Source organism: Myotis brandtii, unplaced genomic scaffold (genome assembly GCF_000412655.1).
Source record: "Myotis brandtii unplaced genomic scaffold, ASM41265v1 scaffold125, whole genome shotgun sequence".
NCBI classification, from domain to species: domain Eukaryota; kingdom Metazoa; phylum Chordata; class Mammalia; order Chiroptera; family Vespertilionidae; genus Myotis; species Myotis brandtii.
Window position 1 is genome coordinate 12339519 of NW_005354385.1, and position 23177 is coordinate 12362695.

Sequence of the window (23177 nt, forward strand, 5' to 3'; positions counted from 1 at the left end):
CAATGGACACAGACAAGAGGGGGGTGAGGGCATGAGTGGGGAGAGGGGAGGGGGGCAATGGGGCGATAAGGACACATATGTAATACTGTAATCAATAAAGAATTTTAAAAAATTACAAATATGTATGTATGTACAAAGTATCAAAAAATATTAAAATGTTATATTTTGGAAGTGGCTTTATAGGTAATTTTCCTAAAACATGTCTATGACTTAGTTTTGATATTATTTTCTCAATTAAAAAAAGAATATTTTAAAAGTATATATAGGCTTGGCTGGTGTGGCTCAGTTGGTTGGAATGTTGTCTTATACACTGAAAGGTTGCAGGTTTGATTCCCAGTCAGGGCACATACCCAGGTTGTGGATTTCATTCAGTTCAGGGTGCATATGGGAGGCAACCGGTCAACGTTTCTCTCTCACATTGATATTTCTCTCTCTCTCCCTCTCTCCCTTCCTCTCCCTTCAAAAATCAATAAGCACATATCATTGGGTGAGGATTTAAAAAAAATACACACACACACACACACACACACACACACACACACACACTAGTAGTTATACTATTTAAAATTTGTAGGTTGTCCACAGACAACAGTATGGTGGTTACCAGAGGGAAAAGGGGGTGGGGGTAAAATAGGGTAAGGGGGGATAAATGGTGATGGAAGGAGACTGAACACAATACAATATAAAGATGATGTATTATAGAATTGTACACTTGAAGCCTATAAAATTTTATTAACCAACGTCATCCCAATGAATTAAATAAAAATTTAAAATTTTGTAGCTTGTCAAATATCTCTTTTAGAAAAATGGGGACTAATTAGAACCAGCTGAACATGTAATAAAAAAGGCAAGAGTTAGAGAAAAGGTATGGTGATTTAGGCTACTAAAGAGGTGAACTGCTTTGAGAAAACCAGAAGATACAGATTAATACAGAAGAAAATAAAAAAATACAGAGCAAATTTGGTTGCTCTAATAACCAAGAAAATAACCAACCGGGTGAATGTGACACACTGTAACTTAGAAATTTAGAAACTGCCAAAGGGGAGATAACATAACATTTAAACCTTGGATCAAGCAATCACCGATTGCTTCAAATGACTGGGAATGAGCTGAGATGGGAGTTCTTTAGTTTTTAATTTTGCTTCTTCATGGGGAGAGTAGGGGTGGGATTATTTAGAAGACTTATTTATTTGGCTAATTGATGTATGTTTGCTAAATTAGTTAATTCCCTTCTCTCTTGTTTAAAATAAAGAAATATACGGTAAAAAAAATTAAAAACCACGTGCTTTTGTAAATTTTTCCTGTGGTTACTGATTTGTCATTTCTAAGATGTAAACTCTTGGGTTGCGCCATCACCCAAACAGGAGGCTGGGTTGCAGCTAGCAGTGAGGGCACACTGGAGGGAGTAATGGCTCTCTGTGGCAGCCTCCCACCAATGCTTCAAACAAGAGACATTATCCAAACTAATTATACATATTAGTTACTCTTCCACTTTTTTAAGGGTATCCAAACTGGTTTTTCTTTGTTCGTCTTTCAGGTTTAACCAATATTCAGGAGTAAATGAGGTATAATGTCTCCTTAAAAAAAAAACACACACCAGCAGCGTGTGTGCGCGCACAGGTACACACACACACACACACACACACACACACACACACACACACTTCCCCTTTTATTAATGAGCAGCCAGTTTGCCTTTGTGAAAGACACTTGAAAGTTACTGTATCAAAAGTCATGTCTGAAGTTCTTTTAAAAGCAGTATGGTGGCCTTTTTTTTAAGGAAAAAGAACAATCTTCTTGTAGGTGGTCTGATGCAATCTTTGGGTTGAGAACTTGTAGGAGGATATACCGTAGGTTTCAATAATATGTTTAGATTCAATTCAGAAATTCATCCTGGAACTTTCTGTACTTTTACCACTAACAATTTCATATATTTAGTATCTACTTAAAATAATTTGGGAGTTAAAATCTTAGGATTTTCCTTTTTAGTCCTGGTCATTTTCTTAGTAAAAAGCTAAGTAAAAGGACACCTACTTATTCTCCTTTCTCTTCCTTTTGTCACCAAAGGTTCTACTAGTCAAGCTATTTCCTGAATTTGAATTATATAAACTGTTAGCAGCTTTTGAGTTCATTGAAAATAATTTCTAAAACTCTCAGGGAAATGCTGGAATTTGATTTCCTGATTCATATACTTCATTCTTCTCACACTTATCTTCATTTTGAATCAAAATAAAAATCCCACCTTGGCCGGCATAGCTTAGTGGTTAGAGCACGGGCCCCACACACCGAAGGGTCGTGGGTTCGATTCAGGTCAAGAGCATGTACCTGGGTTTCAGGTTCATCCCTGGCCCTGGTTGGGGCATGTGTGGGAGGCAACTAATCGATGTCTCTCTCTCACATTGATGTTTCTCTCTCTCCTCCTCCCTCTCTCCCCTTCCCTCCTTCCTTTCTACTCTCTAAAATCAATAGAAAAAAAATATCCTCAGGTGAGGATAATAAAAAAAACCAAATTATTCCCTCTGCCACACTGCTTCTTTTATTTAAAATAATCTTTCATTCCAAGATCTAATCACCCTAAATTAGCTTTAAATTTTATCTTCTATACAAATTCTTTTGTGATAAAAGAGGAAGGTACCATCAAATTTCAATAATCCAGCCTTCTAGGAGGGATATTATAAGGCAGGATGGAGCTCAATAAATTAATTCCATCTTCAAAGGTTTTTAAAAAATTATAATTATAGACTAAGATGCTCTCTTACAATGTCCCCATGAAAAGACAGTGAAAAGGAATAGCTACCACTTACCTTTTGGAATCTGACACACCCATTCCAGTTTTGTATCACAAGCGAAAGGCCTTAAATAAATATATTCTCTGTCATTATGGAAATGCCAGCCTCTTCGCCATAGCCTCTGCATGACCTGAAAGAGGATTGCACATTATTTTGAAGTTGATGCAACCCTTATAAAATACTAAACTGTTTTTAACTCTATTTTAGCTCTAGCACCAAGCTATTTTTTTAATGAATAAACACATGAATGAAGGCAGTGTTTAAACAGTAAAAGCCTATGCAAGAGGCTGATAAAGGGATATATGATCATGCTTATGTCCAAAATATAAATTATTGGGTTTTTTTGTTGTTGTTGATATGAAATTGTAGAACCTTATACCATTAAATTTGGGATGGGTCAAGCTAGAAAAGAATATTTGGTTCAGTGGTTTCTAAACACTAGGCTGTATTAAAATAGATCTCTGAAAAGTGACATAAAAGGATCCGGGCATCAGGGGCCCAGGCTCCTTCTTTGGTGTTGCTCTGCATTCCTAGGATGTTGTCCTTCTCCACATGGTCCAAGATGGCACTCTACAAACTCCAGCTGGCAAGCAGGGGAGAAAGGAAAGGGGAGGGCACGACCTGGGTGGAGTATCCATCATTTTTTGGACTGTTTTTTCTTAAGGCCGATATTCTTGTGGGTACAGTGGCAGGTGAGGTAAGATTCTCCTTCTAGAACACTGTGCTGGCTGGCTTTATTCCTGATGCAGGCAGCATCAGTGGCTCTTTTATTTATTTTTTTGGTAGATTTTTCAATCTTTTCACACATGGGGACTCTGAACAGAAGATAGTCTATTGCATCAGTGTTCTAGAAACTTCACAAGCTTCTCTGAAGTTTTCACCTATTCATGTGTTAAATTGGGAATTCTATAAAAATGGTCTGATACTATACAGTTTATTACTAGAACAGCTACTTTAAAAATAGTGCTTTCCAATGGCCTTCTCAGTTCTTCATCTCAACCTTCCTGTAACATTTCTGGTCAATCACCTTCTTGAAGCTATTTTTGGGCTTACATAGCTAAGATATTAGCTAGATGTCTCTTTTTCCCTCATCTTCTTACATTTTATGTGTTGGCAATTCCCCCAAATCTACTTATTGGCCCTTTGATACTTCATTTTATATACATTTTCCCTCCAATTCTAGTATCTTGGTTTCTACTCACTATATTTCTTACTGCTAGGCTGGATTCAAAATATCTAAACTAAAATGTACTATTTTCTCTGTAAACCAGTACCCCTTCTGACTGTTTCCACAAATGCCTAGTCATAGTGGACATAGCATAGCGGACTCAGCCACGTGGATTTAAATTTTAGTTCTGTAACCACGTAAGTTACAGAGTTAAAATTTCTTCCTCGTAAGATGAATACAATAATAGCACCTATCTCACAAGGTTGCTTAAGTATTAAGTGAAGTAATATATGTGACATGCCTAATACTGTGCCTGGCTCATGAGTCAACAAGTATTAACAGCTGCATCACTACCACCATCTTCATTCTCCCATAAAACTTATACTTTGCCCTCCATAAGCCTTGTAATTACTTATTTACTTGTGTTTATCTCCAACTAGACTGTAAGTTCTGTGGAGACAATGACTGTGCTATACTTTGTCATTACTGTATCTCCAAAGTGTCACAGACTTCTTGGGCATATTACTTATGAAATGGATAAATGAATCAATTCTGCAAAGAAAGATGCATAATTCGTTTTTTTTAATGTCTTTTGGTCCTATCTGTTGCATCTCGAAATCTGTCTGAAGATGAATCTTCTCACACCCTCTTTAGTTCATGTCAAAAACTTTGAAAAATACTGTTGCCTACCAAAAAAATGCACAAACTCCTTAACCAGGCAGCAATCTTTTTCCCAACTTTGTTTTCCAAACAACACCAATTAAGACTTCTTAATCTGTATTCTGTCTCCCTCACTGTCTTACCATCTCCCTTCCACTCCTACTTAATTTTATGACACTTCCTCATACAATTTCCCCATTAGAGAGCTTTAACCTATCCTACCTGACCAAATTCTATCCCTCCTTGAAGGCCTCATTCATGTCCTACCTCTTTCTGGAAATAGGCTACAGGAATTGTTTCTTCTCTGAGTTTCATTAGCCCTCTTTAGCCCACTCATTTAGGCTTATTACTGCATAGCAATAAGAGCTGTCTTTCCTGAATATGAATTTTATCTTCTCAAATTAAGTATAAGTTAGGTTTCTTAAGGGTTGGGCCATGCATATACTTCTTACCTCCCATCACACCTAATACCACACACAAAAGGCACCCCATGGATCTGCGCCGGACTGCACAGGATGCCGGATTTATTGTTAAAACATGCAGATTTCCCATCGTTGTACTGACCTTGACAGCAGCACAGTCTCTGACATCGTAATCCTGCTGGAACTCATTTTCCATGATAAAAGTAGACACCTTCAAAGACAGAGAGGCTTGAGAATTTAAGACTAATGCATAAATATTTGCAATTTAGATGTAATTTAGGCAGCTTTAATAATTCAAGTGTGGTCCTAGGCCATGGAAGGAAAACTTTTTCATTTCCCTTTCTGTCTGAGGATGCTAAATCATGAGAGGATTTAGAAAATTTCATAATGTCATCAGTTTCCAAACAAAGGAAGATGACGGTTTTGAAAGTGGAGGTTAATGGTGTATTAATTTCACAATTGGAGTCACAGAATGAGGGGCTGGCAAAATACTTTTTTTTTTGCATGTGTTAAAATGCTAGATGTTTGAAGAACTATTCTCAGATATGCTCCAATTTGAAAATGAAAGCCAAGAAATTTCACATTTAGAAAGATTATACAACAGTGATGTGGAGTGAATATTTAATATTTGAGAATTATCTGCTCTTATAAGTGTTACCTAAAACTTCTCTTTAGGATAATGTAAATATTGATATAATATTTAAGGAGTTTTTAGAGTTCCTCCAAACAAATTATTTTCCTCAATTAAGGTGCTTTCTTCTTTTTTTTTTGGTTAATCCTCACCTGAGGATATATTTTCCATTAATTTTTAGATAGAGTGGAAGGGAGGGATGGAGGGGGAGAAGGGAGAGGGGAGAGTGAAACATATATGTGAGAGAGACACATCGATTGGTTGCCTCCCATACATGTCCCGACTGGGGCCAAGGATACAACCTATATCCCAGGTAATAGTGGCCTTGACTGGGAATCAAACCCACGACTCTGGTGCATGGAGAGACTCTCTAACCACTGAGCCATGCTGGTCAGGGCAAGGTATGTTCTTTTTTACATAACTCCTATATTTTTAAACAATAAAAGTAAAAGCTTCCCACTATGAAAAATAAAGCAATTACAAAGAAAAAATTAATTGTATAAGATGAACACTATATCTATATAACTATATTTTTATATATTTGGATTATATAGAGAAAGCCTAAACATGTTTATTTTTTAAATAAAAATGAGGTTATTAGCATGTTTTATCCATACTTCATATTTATGAATCTATTTCCACTTCAATAAAGATACATCTACAAAATTAATTTAATGGTTGTATGGTATGTGGATGTATTATTTAATAATCAACTTACTTGTTATTGAAACAAATACTATTTCAATATTACCCCAAACAAGAAAGTTTAAACTTACTGGTGTATGATCACTCCATTGCCAAGATCCTTGTAAATCAGGGCTCCTTTTATTCAAACCTATCCACAGCCATCGCTCACCACTATGTAAAAAGGAAGTGTTAAAAAAAAATTGAGCATGGCCTTTGGCAAAAATATTTAGCATTCACATGTCTAAAATGCTTAGGAAGCATAAGTTTTTCCAGAAGACCTGTCACTAACTGAAAAGCACAGTTTTAAGCTATATAAAGAAGTCTTCTGAAATGAAACCAATCCCTACATATAGGGTAGCTGTGAAAAAGTACCATAGTTTTTTAAAACTAAATTTTAAGTTATTTCCTTTGCATGAAAGGCAAAAACTATTCCACTTTGAACTTAAGAAAAAAGTATATGATTATTCTAAAACTTTTACTGCAGAGCTTCAATATTAGCAATGTCATCAGATACAGTTAAATATGACAATGGCATTTCTTTAAACATCTGTCTATAGCATTGTCAAATACCATCTCTTTAAAATGCAAAACAAACCATTTGGCTAGATTTTTATTAAACAAGATTTTAAAATAATTATTTAATTCCCATTGCCCATAAAATTTAAAGTAAAGAAGTATTTTCTAAATGCCAAACTCCATGGGCTATAGCAGAGCAATTAATCAAGCAATCACTGAAGTGATTATATTTAACACTCATAACTATTATATTTTTATGTATAAGTTATTGAGCTACATGCAATGGTGATACAGAGAAGTACAAGACCTAATATCTATTCTCAAATGGCATATAAACTAGTCAGGGAGACAAGATATATGTGAACAAAGAAAATATAAGACTACGTTTGAAAGACATCAAATGATATGACATTTGCATACATTTTTAACACTACAAAAGTTCAGTGAAAGGAAAGGTCCATGGTCGACTGCAGGAAGTCAGAAAATAATCTGTGAGGATGGGAGGACAAAAACAGTCTTCTGAGTGTTTACCATATGCCAGCATTCAGATCGGCTGAGAAGAGAAAGGTAGTCCAAGGAAGAATATAAACAACACATAGAGGCAGGGACATACATTATAAGTGATTTCTTCCCCTCAATGAAATTTTTGCTCTAGCCAGAGAGATATTGCCGATATAAATAGAAGTGATATAACCATAAAAAAACTTTTTCCTCCTCTAACCCAACTTGAAAATATTCTGTAAAATGTATTACACTTTCTAGGCCTTAACAAGTAGGCTATTTACCATGTAATTTGTGTGTGTGTGATGCTTGTTTCTTTCCATATAATTTAACTTTCTGATTGCACATGTATGTATGATCAGTACATATGAATGCATATTATATTGCATAACAATACATATATACATAGAAATATTATATGTATATAAATATAACACATATTAGAGAAGGGGTAGGATCAAAATCTAAAATTAATCCTTACTCTCAAGCTCAGTAGAACATATAGGATATATGGAAGGTACAGCTACAAGACCACTGGAAAATAAAAGAAGTCTGCATTTAAAACATTTGCTAGTAAATCAAAGGCTAGAGCAAACTTAGTTTTAATTTAATTTCTTATTTTTAAATAAAATAATTGCTTTTCTTGATGTCTTTGCTCAACATTCCCTTGTATTTTCTTATCAATAAGCACCTATTCATCTTTTCAACCTCAACCTTTCCGTTTCCTGCAGTGGAATATCAGGACTGCCCCCTTTCAGTTTTGACTGTTGTATTGTTTCATAGAGAAAGATCACCAATTGGCAGACTTTAAAAAATTCCGTGGAGACAATTAAGTCCGCTTTAAACTTAGCAGCTGTAAGAGGAATTTGCAATTTGTATCTGCAACTAATCAGAGCTTTCTTACAGGCTTGCAAATTTATCATACTTCCCGATTGTTGAATATCTAAACCACAGGGTTGAGGCAGTTGCCATACACAGATATAATTAAAATTAGATGGCTGAAATAAAGAGGAGGTTAAGTTTTGGAGAATTTGTGCACAATTTTGTGTTGCCCTAAAATAATCACTAGGTAGTTTCTCTTCTTTACACAATCAACAGTACGAGCATAAAGATAGTAAAATATTATTTGCCAAAGATTCTTTAGCGATGTGTCTGCAACATGTCCACCCCGTTTTCTCTTGGCTTCACTTTTTCCCACTTAGAACCTCTACCTTCAGGCCCATTTCTGCCTCCACGGCTGCATCTCGAGAACAGTTTCCTAGAGAGCTGAGTTTGCCCTCCTGCCCCAAATTCCTAATTTTTACTACTTCCTGAGTTTGAACTTCATTTCAACCCAGGCATTTAGAGTTTTCAGCTTCCATTTTAAGAGATACATTTGTGTGTTATAAATATAGAAAATAGTAGCTATTTGTGTGTGGGGTTTTTTCCTGTGTGAGAAGAGGTAGAAAATATTTCCTCAATTACAGCTTATTTCTGGTTTGACCTGATTTATCCGTAGGCAGATAAAGAGAAGAAATTGGAGATTACATTTATCATTGCATACCTCTACTGAGGATTTTAGAAAATTTGAGAAAAAATTGACCATAATTAGGGACTCAAATCTCCTGAAATTTTTATCTCTATTTATAAATTTCTTCTAATCCAAGCACTAAGTATACTGTTTAAGACTGTTAGGGTAAGAAGGCATTGCATGAAAGGTTAACACGTGTATTTGTGTGAAAATTCCCACTCTCAGCCAAATTTCCTGCTGCATCTGGTTTCTGAGGAAAACAGTATCTCAGCCATAACTTTCAATAAATACTATTTGATGAGGGCGCTTAGTCTGCAAAACCCTAGATTTATATCTAAATCCATTCATGCCGCATCACAGGAGGTAGTGCACACAGCAGCAATGGCATTGCAAACAAGGCTTTTCTTCTCTAATCCTATGACTATTTTTTGCTCTATAATGGCTTTCCCTGGTGGGCTGCCATTAAGAGTTGCAAAGATTTTAGAGCCGTTAAGACTGGTATGCCATGAATCCTTTTCATTGAAATACAAATAGAGATGTGGAATGTAGATTGTGAGAAGTACAGCAGTAATCTGACTTAACTCTTTGGCATGCAATACACAATTTGGGCAATGGACATCTTACTGAGAAAGGTCAATTCCTGCCATAAAAAGCCAAGGTGTTCTAGGATTAAGCTTTAGAATCATTCTTCTGATGTAAATAGGCTTGCTTCCTTCCTTCCCATGGTCACAATATTGCTTTTAGAATATGCTGTCTTTCTAAATATAGCATGGGCAAACGATCTCTTTATTAATAGAGTGCGTAAGCAGACAACACAGTCTGCTTAATATGGCATTGTGTTAGCTGCTGGGGTAAGACTGCAATACCATATAGTCCTTAAGAGTGAGAGGATTATGGTTGTTTGTTTTTCTTTGTGCTTTTCTGTGTTCTAAATTCAATGTGCATTACTTTTGTGATCAGAAAAAAACCACCATTGTACCTTTTGTGTTACACTAAATGTTAACTGTTTATAACATGGAGCTAGGATTTGAGGTGATTTTTATTTTCTTCATTATTATTTTTCTATTTCACAAATTTTACATAATAAACTCGCATCACTCTTTAAATTGGGGTTGGGGGAGCCTCAGCAAGTGTGATTAGAAACAAATCAAGAACTATTTCTTATCACTCAGACTTTAGTTTTGATTTTTAATGTAATCTATTTTGCATATAGAAGCCCTTAGGGATCACTTATGTCACATATGATATTCTATTTCCCATGAACTGATTCTCACAAATATCTACCACTTCATTGCTTTGTACTTACCCATGGCTCCCTGTTCCAGTTAAAGGTTTGTAAGCTCTTGCTTGGTGTTATTCAAAATCTGATTTATGCCAGTATTTTACTTAAAAATACTATAGCCTAGACAGCAAGATATGTGTGTGTCAAGCTTGAGATCTGGGGGCCCGTAAGTTACCCTGATGAAATCCTTACTTCAGGGAGGACCAGCAGGGCACGGAACGGCCATGTTCCAGAGGCAGTTCACCTCAAGGACATCTGTCATTCAAAGCCACACTTGAGGCTTTGGTAATTAGCAGAGTGAAGCAGTGAAATTAGAAGCTTGTTGTTAATCAACATATCAGAAATAGACTCATTGGTGAAACTGAACTTATTCAAGAAATGAGGAATGACTAAAATATTTAGAGGCTCTCACCCTTTAGGGAGGCGTATTAGAATCTGGTGAGGCTGGTAGTCCCTACACCATTGGAAATGGACCTGTGGCTTGGGCTCCAAATGGTTGCAGGTCCTGTCACTGGGTCAGGTGATTGGAACTGCATGACTGACAATAATGGGAACAGAGTCCCACCTCTGGAACGTTGTCACATCTACCCCAAATAAACCTGCCACTCAAGATGGTGGTGGAAACACCTAAAAAGATAGACTGCTGGGATGTTGTCAAGCTTACCAGTCAGGTTGTATGAAACATTTTGTGCCTGCTTCAATGAATGCTTGTTTAACAAATGTCTGTTTGTGTGGAAAGATTTGGTCTGAGTTTTGCATTCATTATAATCTACCCCTCAAGGTTGAGGGGAGTAGCTAAGAAATACTCACCTCAAAAGGAACCTAAGAGTTAGTATATCCAAATGAGCTTAAGCTGCTCTGCAATGAAATGTTGTATATTAATTTATTTTTAAAGATATATTTTTATTGATTTCAGAGAGGAGGGGAGAGGGAGAGAGATAGAAACATCAATAAAGAGAGAGAATCATGGATCTGCTGCCTCCTGCACACCCCCTACTGGGGATCAAGCCTGCAACCCAAGCTTGTGCCCTGACCGGGAATTGAACTGTGACCTCCTGATTCATAGGTCAACACTCAATCACTGAGCCATGCCATGCCAGCCAGGCTTAATTTCTTTTTTAATTTTAATTGATTTGAGAGAGAGAGAGAGAGAGAGAGAGAGAGAGAAAGGAGAGAAAAACATTGATTTGTTGTTCCATTTATTTATGTATTCATTGGTTGATTTTTGCATGTGCCCTGACCAGGAATTGAACCCACACCTTGGGGTATTGAGATGACACTCTAACCAACCAAGCTAACCAGCCAGGACTGTATATTAATTTCTAATGCTAGAAAATAAGCTCTAGAATACCTGAAATTCTACAATAGGTGCTTGATAAATGAATACTTATGAAACATAGGTATTTTATTTTAAATCAGGTTCCCAGCACACTGTGAGTATGTTAATACACATCTAGAAAATGTTGAAAATGTTCACACATTTAGAAAATCACTCAAAATCTTATTTCCCAGAGGTAATAATTATCTTTTTGATGCATCTTTGCAGTCTACTTTTTAATGTAAATAGTACATTTTTTACTCTTTTGTAATTTGCTTTTTAAACCATTTAATCTATAATAATAAAAGGGTAATATGCTAATTAGACTGGGCAGCCGAACAACCTTCTGGACAACCTTCTGGACGACCTTCCGGACGAAGCCGGGGCTGCAAAGGCCAAGACCCTTGTGCAAACTTCGTGCATCAGGCCTCTAGTATATTATAAATATTTACATGTTATAATATTATTTTTAAAAAATCTTAATGCACAGGAGGTGGGGAGAGGTAGAAGAAGGTAAAGAGGGGATATATGGTGATGGAAGGAGATTTGACTTGGGGTGGTGAACACACAATATAATATACAGATGGTGTATTACAGAATTGTGTACCTAAAACCTATATAATTTTATTAACCAATATCATCCCAATAAATTAAATTAAAAAAGAAATATAAAAAATAAAATCTTAATGCACAGGGGATAATTCCAAACAAAAGTCAACAATAGTAATGATAATAGGAATCTTTACCTTTTTCTGACTTTTACAGAAATCCATTTCATGTTTAACCATTAAGTATAATTTGACTATGGGTTTAGCTATTCTTCTATTCTTTTTTCTTTTTTAAGAGAGAGGGGAAGAGAGAGACACAGAAACACTGATGTATGAGAGAAACATTGATCAGTTGCCTCATATGCATCCTGAGTGGGGATGGAATCGGTATGTGCCCTGACCGGGAATCAAACTGGCAACCTTTTGGTACATGGGACGATGATCCAACCATCTGAGCCACACTGGGGAGGACTCTTCTATTCTTAATTTAACTATAATTTGTATGTTAATTATATTAATTAAATGTTAACTATATGATATATTTATATATTAAGCCAGGAACAGTGAATTTTACCAGATGCACCTTCAGAACCTATTAAGATGACTGCATCATATATGCCTTGATATATAGACTCAACCTTATATTCTTTAAAGAAATCCTACATTGTCAAGGTGAGTTATTCTGAGGTGTTATAAGGTAGTGGATTAAGAATATGGGCTCTAATGGGTTCAACTATTATCCTTTCCTTACTAGCTGTATAACCTTGGGCAAGTTTTATTTCTCTGTGTTTCTGTCTTCTCATTTAGATATAACGGGCATATTAATAATATCTGCCTCATAGGTTGTAAGAATTAAATGAATAGATAAAACACTTAGGACATTATCTGGTGCATAGTAAACATTATCCAAGTGTTTGTTATTAAATCAGCTGTTGGCATTTACTTTTTAAAGTCTATTTATGAGGTTGGTCTGTAATTCTTTGTGTTATTGTTGGAAGGCTTTGATATCAGACCCAGACTAGTTTGTGGAAAAAAATCACGGATGCTTGCATTAGTTTCTATGTAACAGAATGCAAGTTCTTGCTTGTACTATTTAAATACATGTAAGATGGGAAAGAATTCACATATAGAACTATATAGTTCCCATTTGTTTCTTGGAAGATATTCTTTGTCAACTTTTTCAATCTTCCATGGCTATTGGATTATTGGGTTTCTACTTATCAAATTAATTGTATAATAATTTGTATTTCCCTAGAAATTGTTCATGTAATAATCCCATGTATAATAAATAGCACAGAATTATGCGTAGTATTCTCATCAATTAAAAAATTTCTTCATGAAATGGGTTTTATAATCCCCTACTCAGGATTCATTTTATGTATCTGTTTCCTTTTTCATTTTCATGGTTTAATCACCAGTAGATTTTTTTCCACCCTGTACACTCTGGTCTCAGTGCCTTCGCTTACATTCTGTTTTCCCTGGCTCCTTCTCCTATCTTACCTTTCAAAATATTATCTTATTTTCCAAGAATATCCTTCTTCATAAAAATGTTTCCAGTTATGAAATCCTCCCAGACACACTTTCTCCGTCCTCTGAATTCCCAGGGCCCCTCCTTACCTATACACTAGATTTTCCACTATAATTCTCTTGTCCCCACGGTTAGACTTGATTATTCTGTGCAAAAGGTGGGGCCTCTGTCTCCCTCATCTTTGAATCCCTCATAGCATCTTACACACAAAAATACTTGATTCAATGACTGCTAAGCACTGAATGACCCTTTTAGATAATAAAAAACATGTTAATTCTGAATATCTAGAGGACATCCAATTTAGCATAGAAAATCTTCTAAAATAATTACCTGAACTGGTCCATTAAATAGTGAAGAAATTCCTTTATTTCATCCACATGATGGAAGCTAGGAAGGTGTCCTCCAAGTGCTTGGCAGAATCTTTCAGCTTCTTCCCAGTTCCTCTTTCTTACAATTCTTTCTATATGAAACAGCTTAACAAAATAGAATGTATCATCATAAAATACCGATTATTTTAAAATCAATTAAAGTCAAATGTATGGGCCTCTGAAATGGATTCGTATAGATGTAATGAAGATGTACGTAAATGCCCATCTACTGTGTCTCTAAAGGCCAGCACAGGTGCCAGACACTGTGTCCAAGCGATGACCTTCCTCAGCCAGGCTGGGGAGCTGTTCCAATAATTTACCAGGTCCTCCTGCCTTCCTAGGACCTGGACAGACCAGTTGAACCAGCAGATAAGGCTGTAAAGGACACATATGAATGTATGTGCTAACAATATAATTCTGAACATAATTACACTGAGAGCTGCACAGGAAGTACAGAACTATTTTCTCATGAAGAAGAATCAAAGGGCACCCTGCACTGCTGTGGGAACACTGACCATTTCCTTGGTTTGTGATGACTAATGTTATGCCAAAAGAACCAAAGTCACTGCAAAAGAAGAAGAGGAGGAGCAGAGGACACAATGGTAGATTGAATTATTGGTCCTGACTCTTCAGTTCCCTGTGATATAATTATATATTCCTGCCATGACCTCCAGGTGGGTGAAGTATACTTCTCTGTACACTCACTGGGGGCTCTACCAGGTGACTTGCTGTGATCAATGGGATACTAGTGGAGGTAAAGTGAGCAGAAGCCTGAAATGTGCTTACATGGTTCGACTTGACTCTCAGGTTCCAGTGATTGACTGTGAGAAGAACAAGCCCCTGATAGCTGCTGCCCGCTCAGCCTGAGACCCAAACTGAAGCATAGCAGATCCCAATGCATAGCCTGGAGGCCAGCATAGCTGACCCACAGCTGAAAGCAGAGCTGACCATTCAAGCCCAAACTCTATCAGTCAACATGAGACTAAGTGTCTATTGTCACAGGCTCTGAGTTTTGGGGTGGTATGTAATCATTTCTTTGTGGAAACAGTTAACTGATACAGAACCCATTTTTTTTTACATTGTAAGATGTGATAGAACTCTTCTTCTGATAACAAGAATTAGAGGGACATGAGAATCATAAGCAAATTTTCAGCATGGCATGAAGCTCACCCAGCTTCTCGGAACAAAAGAACCCCAGGGAAGAATCAGTTCTGACTCTGGCCTGCTCTTTGGTTAGGACATGAGTTAATGTGGGAAGAGCTGTCTGATGCCAGAGATTCATTAATGCCCTCCCTGACAAGGACATGGACTTGGATTGTAGATGAATAACTTCACTGAGGGATTGAGTGAGAATGTTATATTACCTTATAACAAGAAAGACTTGGGGGGAAATTTTGCCAGCCTTCGGGACAGGGGTCTTCAGGCTTGGGGGCTGCTTCTTCAGGCTCAGCAGGCGCACTGCTTTTCTTGCAGATTGAAAGTGCTCTGAAGCTTTTGCAGTCTTTTACCTCCCACTTCCCAACGGACTTTCCAGTGGTCATAGCCACGCACCCGCCTGGAGAAGCTGGGGTTGAATGGGAAAGTTTAATTAAAAATCACATTTTAAAATTAAAGTCCAAACATTTCCCAGTGTCCTTACTCTTATCTGAGCCAAGGTGGGGAGAGAGAATAGGAAAGAAATGTGGCATTCATAATAATGATGATAATGTGATAATGACAATAGTAATATAGAGAAGTGTTTGCTAATGCCAAGTACTACTCTAAGAGGATTAAATGAATTGAATCCTCATTAAAAAACAACAACCCATAGAGTGGATTCTGTTGTCATACTGAGGTAGAGTGAGGATGAGTGACTTGTTCAAGGTCTCACGTTAGTAAGTGATTGACCCAGGACTGGAACCCAGTCCTGTGTGCAGAGCTGTGCCCTAAACCATTATGCTGCTCAGTATAACCTAAGTGTATATTAGCTTTGAACCACTTTAAACAATGTAGTAAACCTCAAAACAAAACCCTTAAAGATTCACATGCAAAAAAGGGCAGGTACAATAAAGGTAGAGGAGGTATATGTGCGGTTACTATTTATTTTATAGTAGCTTGAATTTTATTCACTCATACAACATTAAAAGATAGTTTATATTATTACATCCATTTTCCAGATAAGAATAAGTGACTTGCCCACAATCATAGTTAGTGAGTGGTGGAGTCAGAACTCAAACCCAGGTTTGTCTGGCCAAGTGCCATGCTCCCTTTCCCATTATACCACACTGCCCGAAGTGGGCACAAAAGAGCACGCAGTGGAAGTAATGAGGGCAACTCCCACTGAACAGAGAAGCCTACGATCTCACATCTCACACTTACACACGGACAGTAAGAGGAACAAGGACCCGGGAAAAACAATGCTGTGTTACCCAGGATGAAAGTGCTATTTTTCTCTGGTTCTGCCTCCTTGCTTGCCCATGATAAACCAAGCTGGCTGAAGCTGGGAGTAATCACGGTAAAGAAAAGCTTAATGTCAGGCCTTCTGGCTACAGGACTGAGAGAATAGACATTGTAGTTACTTCTTTTTTACTGCAGCGTAGTATTCCATTGTGTACATGTACCACAGTTTTTTAATCCACTCATCTGCTGATGGGCACTTAGGCTGTTTCCAAATCTTAGCTATTGTAAATTGTGCTGCTATGAAGATAGGGGTGCATATATCCTTTCTGATTGGTGTTTCTAGTTTCTTGGTATATATTCCTAAAAGTGGGATTACAGGGTCGAATGGGAGTTCCATTTTTAGTTTTTTGAGGAAACTCCATACTGTTCTCCACAGTGGCTCACTCATTTGTAGAATATAATGAACAAAATAAACTGATGAACAAAAACAGATCCAGAGACAGAGAAGCATCAATCGACCATCAAACCTCAGAGGGAACGTAGGGGAGGGTGGGGGTAAGGGGGAGAGCTCAACCAAAGGACTTGTATGCATGCATATAAGCCTAATAAGCAATGGCAGACACCAGTGGGGTGAGGGCACGAGTGTGTGTGGGTGGAAAGGGGGGATAAGGACACATATGTAATACCTTAATCAATAATGAAAAAATAAAAAATAAATAATAATTTAAAAAAGAATAAATAATACTTACAATATATTGCCTCCTTAATTCTCACCCATTGTGGATAACAGAAGCAAACACATTCAATTTTGGAGTAAGAAGTTAAGAGATGAAAATATAAAGTGCTTCACAATGAAGCTTCTAGATTTGGCTTGAGACTTACATGAAAAGATAAAATAAAATAAAAATACTGACACTGAGGGTTCTAGCCCTATGCCATTAGAGGGTGGTTTCTGAGAACTGAGTTTTCTAGACTCTTTTATTGGGTTATTATTTCCAAGGACTTAATAAGGAAGACATAGTCACTGCTTCTATTTATGGTCCCATAGATAGATTCTAGCCTTAAAGATCATAATCTCCCTCACATTTCAAAGGTAAGCAAAGAACATATAGAACATATTTGGGAGATATGCTGCATTTCACAAGTCACTGTATTCTATTACTTTAAAGGCGAAGACACTTACCTGGCTCAAGAAAATTCCAGTTGGAAAAGGTTACAGATCGCTTCACTCCACCAACACTTGCCCAGCTATACTCTCCACTTGAATCTACATCTCTCAGGCCAGTCCAGAAGTATTTTTCTGGAGATTTAGTATACTTCTTAATCATATCATTCAGGAATTCTTGCTCAAATCTACAAAACAAGAGTCAAATTAGCAGGTGTTTTTACAATGACTGAATTACTGTATAAAACTGAAGATGCACCCTTTTTTGGGAAGATAGTTTAGCAAAGGAACCCAGAGATAAAAGTTCACTAGTACATGTTTACTGGTGGTTGTACCTGTTAGCTATAGTCAGATTGCAGTTGGTTCCAAAAGGGACCTCATCCTTGTAAATCTTGTAACAGGTTTCTCCATGTCTCTTCCAGCCCTAAATCAGAGAAGAAATACCATCAGCCACACTGTCTTCCAGACTTGATGATGTCTCCCTCTGACAAACAAGGTTTTGCTAACATCTCACAACTTATGGAAACTAAGGACATAGGAACCGACTTCATACACATGAGGAGGGTGGGGTAGAATTTCAGATAACCCCCACAAGACTGTGAGCTTGTGTCAACTGAAGGCATATCTTAGTTTTCTCTACCCTTAGTGCCTACCTCATCATAAGAATATAACGTTGTTGGTTGACTTGTCTTTGAACAGGAAGAACATTAAGTAAGGGAAATAAAGATATCAGCATTGAGGATAGTAACCATATACATTTTTATAGAAATTCATGAATAGGTAACTCTTTTTCCTAGAACTTTTTTTTCTTCTATAAGAATACTGATTTGCTTTGCGCTCTGCCTTGCTCTAATGTAAATGAACAGAAGCTAGTAATTCTTCTACTTCCCATGTCTGACTTGCTGAAGTCTCAATTACCATCCCTTATCAAGAAGGTGTAATACTGCTTAGAAAAATGTATGCAGGAGTTTTACATACCTCATCTGGAGGACACATCTTATCAGTTCTTGCATCACTCATTTTTTCTCCCTTTTTCTTACATACATATTTAAGTTTCTCTTCACATGACTGAACTTTCCACTGACCTAGCTTTTAAAAAATAGAAAAAATCAACAAAACAACAAGAAAACCCACCGCGTGGGAAAAGACTTTCCACTGACCTAGCTTTTAAAAAATAGAAAAAAAATTTTCCCATAAGAGATATTATTTGCCATATATTTAGACTTGAACTCTAACTTAGTTTAAGTCACGATAGCTTCTTCTCATGAAACTATGGGGGGCAGGGGAAGGGGGTTTTGAAAGAGAGGGATAGGGCAAGAATGAATATAAATGAATGATGACATCTGAGAACATACTCCTAGAAAATGCTACCCAACCAGCCTGCATTATTTTAGAATCACCTCAAGGTCACAAGGGAGATGAATTTCAATTTTCTTATACAAGCAAAAATAAAACCATCAAAGGATAGAAGTTGGAGAGAGAAGAACTCAGCCCATATGACATGGCCAAAGTGAGTCCACAGGCTAAAAACTTTTGGGCATGTCAACTAACCTTCCTGTCTGTTTCCTCATATGTAAAATGACGATGGTTAGAATAGCTTCTCTCCAAGAATTCTAGAATCAAAAGTTTCTCCCAACTTTACTTCAGCTTCAACTTCAAAGTTCTCTCTTTCAAATATTCTACTTAATACTTATTTTGCTTACTTGACTAACCCATCCTGCTTCTTCAAATTAAATTTTAATTAGTCAATTTTGATAAGGTTTCTGAGAACAGAGTTTTCTAGTTGGACATTGGAATGCTGCCTGGGAATGTTATCAGTTCACTCTTGCCTATGGGGAGTCATTTCTACCTTTGACACTCTTCTAAAGACATCTTAGATATCCTTTTAAATAAGACAGAAAATGTGACAACCTTCTAAGTTAATCTTTGGCAACTTTCTAAATACATCTTTACGCTTGAAACACTTCTAAATACACATACCACTGATTGTTTCCACTAGAATCTCTCTAGAAAGTCGGGAGATACAATCAGCTTCTTAAATAATTAGCAGTCTACAGGAAAGTGATACAAATAAAATATAGAGGTATACATGTTCTTTCTGTCAAGATACAGCATGTTTAATAAATGTTTAAGCATTCTACAGGAGCAAAATGCTCTCTGAATAAGTTAGACTTAAATTTTGATAAAATTATTTTTTTATTTCTTCAAAAAATTTAAATGTCTTGATTGTAGAGAGAGGTAGGTAGGTAGGTTGGGGGGAGAGAGAGAGAGAGAGAGAGAGAGAGAGCTTCTTTAAAAAAATTTAAATGTATTGATTGTAGAGAGAGATAGGTAGGGAGAGAGAGAGAGAGAGAGAGAGAGAGAGAGAGGAGAAACACTGATTGGTTGCCTCCTGTATCTGCCCCTACCGACTGTTGAACCTGCAATCTGGGTATGTGCCCTGACCAAAAATCAAATCCACCACCTTTCAGTGTACAAGACGACACTCCAACCAACTGAGCCACACTGCCCAGGGCTTTTTTACTTCTTAAAGTAGGATTCATATGAAATTTAATCTGAATGTGAATTCAGAAGATGAGATTTTTCAACTTGCTACATGTTAAATATCACACCGATGGTCCTCAGAGAAAGCATCTTATTAGAACCAACATGGCACTAGAATCTGAATTCTAAAGGGATCCTCTTGATCTGTTTCAGACCAGAGCAGATACTCTCAGACAGAAAGTGAATTGCTTACTTAGTCATTGTTTTATTTACTTTTTCAGTAGCTACCAGAAAGACACTCTCCAAGGTTCTTACCTTTTATCTTATTTTCTAGCTTAAACACAAATATCCCCACCAAATATTATTATTATAATCATATAAATAAACCCAGGAGGTTTCCTACCTTTCCTAAGTAGGACACACAGTTGGGAGTCTTATTGTAGGGAACACTTGGTTCATTTTCATCCCAATATGTTAGAGTAACTTCAGTACCATCTGACCACTGAAATAAAGCTGGTGTATTTATGTTCTTAAGACCTGTCCATGTTTCTTCTTTGGCATCTAAAAGAAAAATGTTTTACTTGTTTGGTTTTACTCAATTACATACCTCAGTGTGTACATTGCTACTGATTTTTACATTCTGATGTGGGGTTTTAAGAACCTTGACGGTATTATTTTTTCATTTAAAGTTTTAATTCAAAAGATGGCATTCTTCTTTATTTATTTTTAAGTATAGTTGGTATACAATCTTATATTGTTTCAGGTGTGCAATATAGTGATTTGACATTTTCATACCTTATATTGCGATCAACCCCACTAATTCTAATAAATCACCTGTCACCATGCAAATTTATCACAGTATCACTGACTATACTCCCCTTCCCCTTTTCACTCACTGCCCTCACCCCCTCCCTCTGATAACCATCCCTTTGGTATTCTTAATTGACCTGTTAAAATGTTGATAAGTTAGGCAGGCTGAGTGATTCGGGCTTTTCAGCTCACTCATCAGGTAGAGCACACAGGTGGAACAGCTGTACTATGACCTGTAGGCTGGCTATTCCTAATATCTGGGTTAGATAATTCTTGCTTTATGGGGAATAATAAAATTATATAGATATACTCATAGATATTCCAATTAGAATAAGAATATTGTTCATCACCACCCTGGTAAAACAATTGACTCCATGCTTACAACAGAACAGGTATCTACTATTAGTGAATCCTAGGAAGTTATAATACTGGCAGTGTAGTATATTTTTGTTCTTCAGTCTTTAGCTTCGAATAATTACAAAAATGAAATAATCATCACTCAAGTGTTTGGAGAACTTAAATAGAATTTAGCTTACGAGAAGAGAAACATTATCCAATCAACCAGCTGCCAATGTGGCTATTTAATCTTGTAAATGAATTAAAATTAAATGAAAGTAAAAATTCAGTCAGTTGCCCTCGCTGCATCTCAAAAGCCACAAGTGGTTGGTGGCTACCATACCGGACAGCATGGATTATAGAAAGAACGATTTCATCGTCACAGAAAATTCTATTGGACAGTGCTGAGCTAGAAGGATCTAATTGTAAGCTTTCCATTCCGGCTAAGAGTCTGAAAATAGGAATACTTTAAAATGTTTTAAACCTCTCAAGTAGGATCTTTTAAAAACTTACCCCCATTATGGAGTTTTGTCACTACCAATTCCACATCTGCTAAAGAATGAATGCTGATAAGGTCACTACTGAAGTCTTTGCATTTCGTGTGTGCCGAATCCCAGGAATCACTTTCATTCACCAGCAGATAGCAAAATCCATTATGTGGCAGCCAGTCTGCATCACAGCGGGTATCTGAATATGGCCAAATATCTGGGAGAAAAGCAGCTATTTATATTCCAGTAAAGACACATCTATTTTGAATCAATAACATTACAAATTCTTCTTCCTTGAATCTTGAGGCTTCTGGAAAACCGGGGAATGTGATGTCAGATAGTACAGTGACAGGAATTTGTGTGCCCAATGCCTACATAGCATCAACAGAGTGATTGTAGGGATTCAGATAACGATGGGCCTTGTGCGATGCAAATATATTACGTGGCTGGGCTCAGACTATTTCAGGAGGGATTGCCGTTAGGCCTCGTAGGCAGAAGAAAGGTGTGGGGTCAGCCAGTGGCCCACAAATCTCTTCCTTGGCATGGGATTTGTTCGGTTCCCCTCCAGTCTTGGTGGTGAGAGATGGTGAGGTCAAGTCTCCTTTTCATGGATAGTCAGCTTAGCAGGGGCTGCATTAATATTCACTGTTCAAACTAATCCTCCTTTGTTCAAAAGGACGGGCAAGGACTTAAGGAACAGAGTCAGAAATCCATACACTCCACACCAAGGAAGGGCATCAATGGGGCGGAGGTGGGGGGGTGGGGGAGAATGGGTGGCAGAGGGCATCTTTGGACTCCTCTCTCCTCCCCTCTGCTCGACTTCTAGCCCTCATGGAATTAGCAATTTTTCTTTTTGACCATGAGGAAACTCACCCAAATGATGGTCAAAAAGATTAGAGAAAAAGAGTGGGGCACAAAACCAAAAAAAAAAATACTCTACTCTTCTCAGCAGAACTAGAAAGTAGCTTGGTTCCTCAGACTTCACTGGTCAGGAATTGTTTGGAATGCTTGCTATACAAAACACAGCATTTAAAAAATATCAACAGTTTCTTTTTCATTAAAGGATAAAATTCAGGTTCAGCTAGCTTTTCTCACTTGCAAGATAACAATTAATTGTAAGGTTCTGAAAAAGCACTCATTAATATTATATTTTATAATTATGATAAAGAAACAGAGAGAAAAAAATCACCCATAATTGAATAATCATTTTCCTATTCCAGTCTTTGTCTCTATGAATTCATATTATTATAAGATTAAAATGATAAGTAGGCATATCATTTTGTTCTGCTCTTTTTATTTTCCTGCTGGCAGAGTTATTTCAATAAATGCATATTTTTAACGTATCCATGTGGAAACATGATTTAGTTAATAATTACTACTTAAGAGAGTTATTTGATCTATCATTAGCCCCCCTGGTTTATTTTAATTTGTGCTGTCTTTTCTATTATGCCTTTGTTATATAAACTAAATTTGGTATGAATCAACTTGGAAGGTAAATGTTCATTTTTCCCTATCATTTTATTTTATTTTATTTTTTTAATATATATTTTATTGATTTTTTACAGAGAAGAAGGGAGAGGGATAGAG

At 36.8% G+C, this 23177-nt stretch overlaps 1 protein-coding gene across 1 annotated transcript in view; it reads right to left on the reverse strand.

The window, feature by feature from the left end:
- LOC102239650 (lymphocyte antigen 75) overlaps positions 1–23177 on the reverse strand; it is a 68175-nt gene that overhangs the window by 41060 nt on the left and 3938 nt on the right. Inside the window, exons 3-12 of the mRNA XM_014534161.1 lie at positions 21616–21807; positions 20360–20517; positions 18451–18561; positions 17808–17896; positions 17491–17660; positions 15293–15492; positions 13891–14033; positions 6447–6528; positions 5182–5250; positions 2805–2919 (exon numbers count right to left, since the gene is read on the reverse strand). Coding sequence (XP_014389647.1) covers positions 2805–2919; positions 5182–5250; positions 6447–6528; positions 13891–14033; positions 15293–15492; positions 17491–17660; positions 17808–17896; positions 18451–18561; positions 20360–20517; positions 21616–21807 — 1329 coding nt within the window. The remainder of the gene's footprint in view (positions 1–2804; positions 2920–5181; positions 5251–6446; positions 6529–13890; positions 14034–15292; positions 15493–17490; positions 17661–17807; positions 17897–18450; positions 18562–20359; positions 20518–21615; positions 21808–23177) is intronic.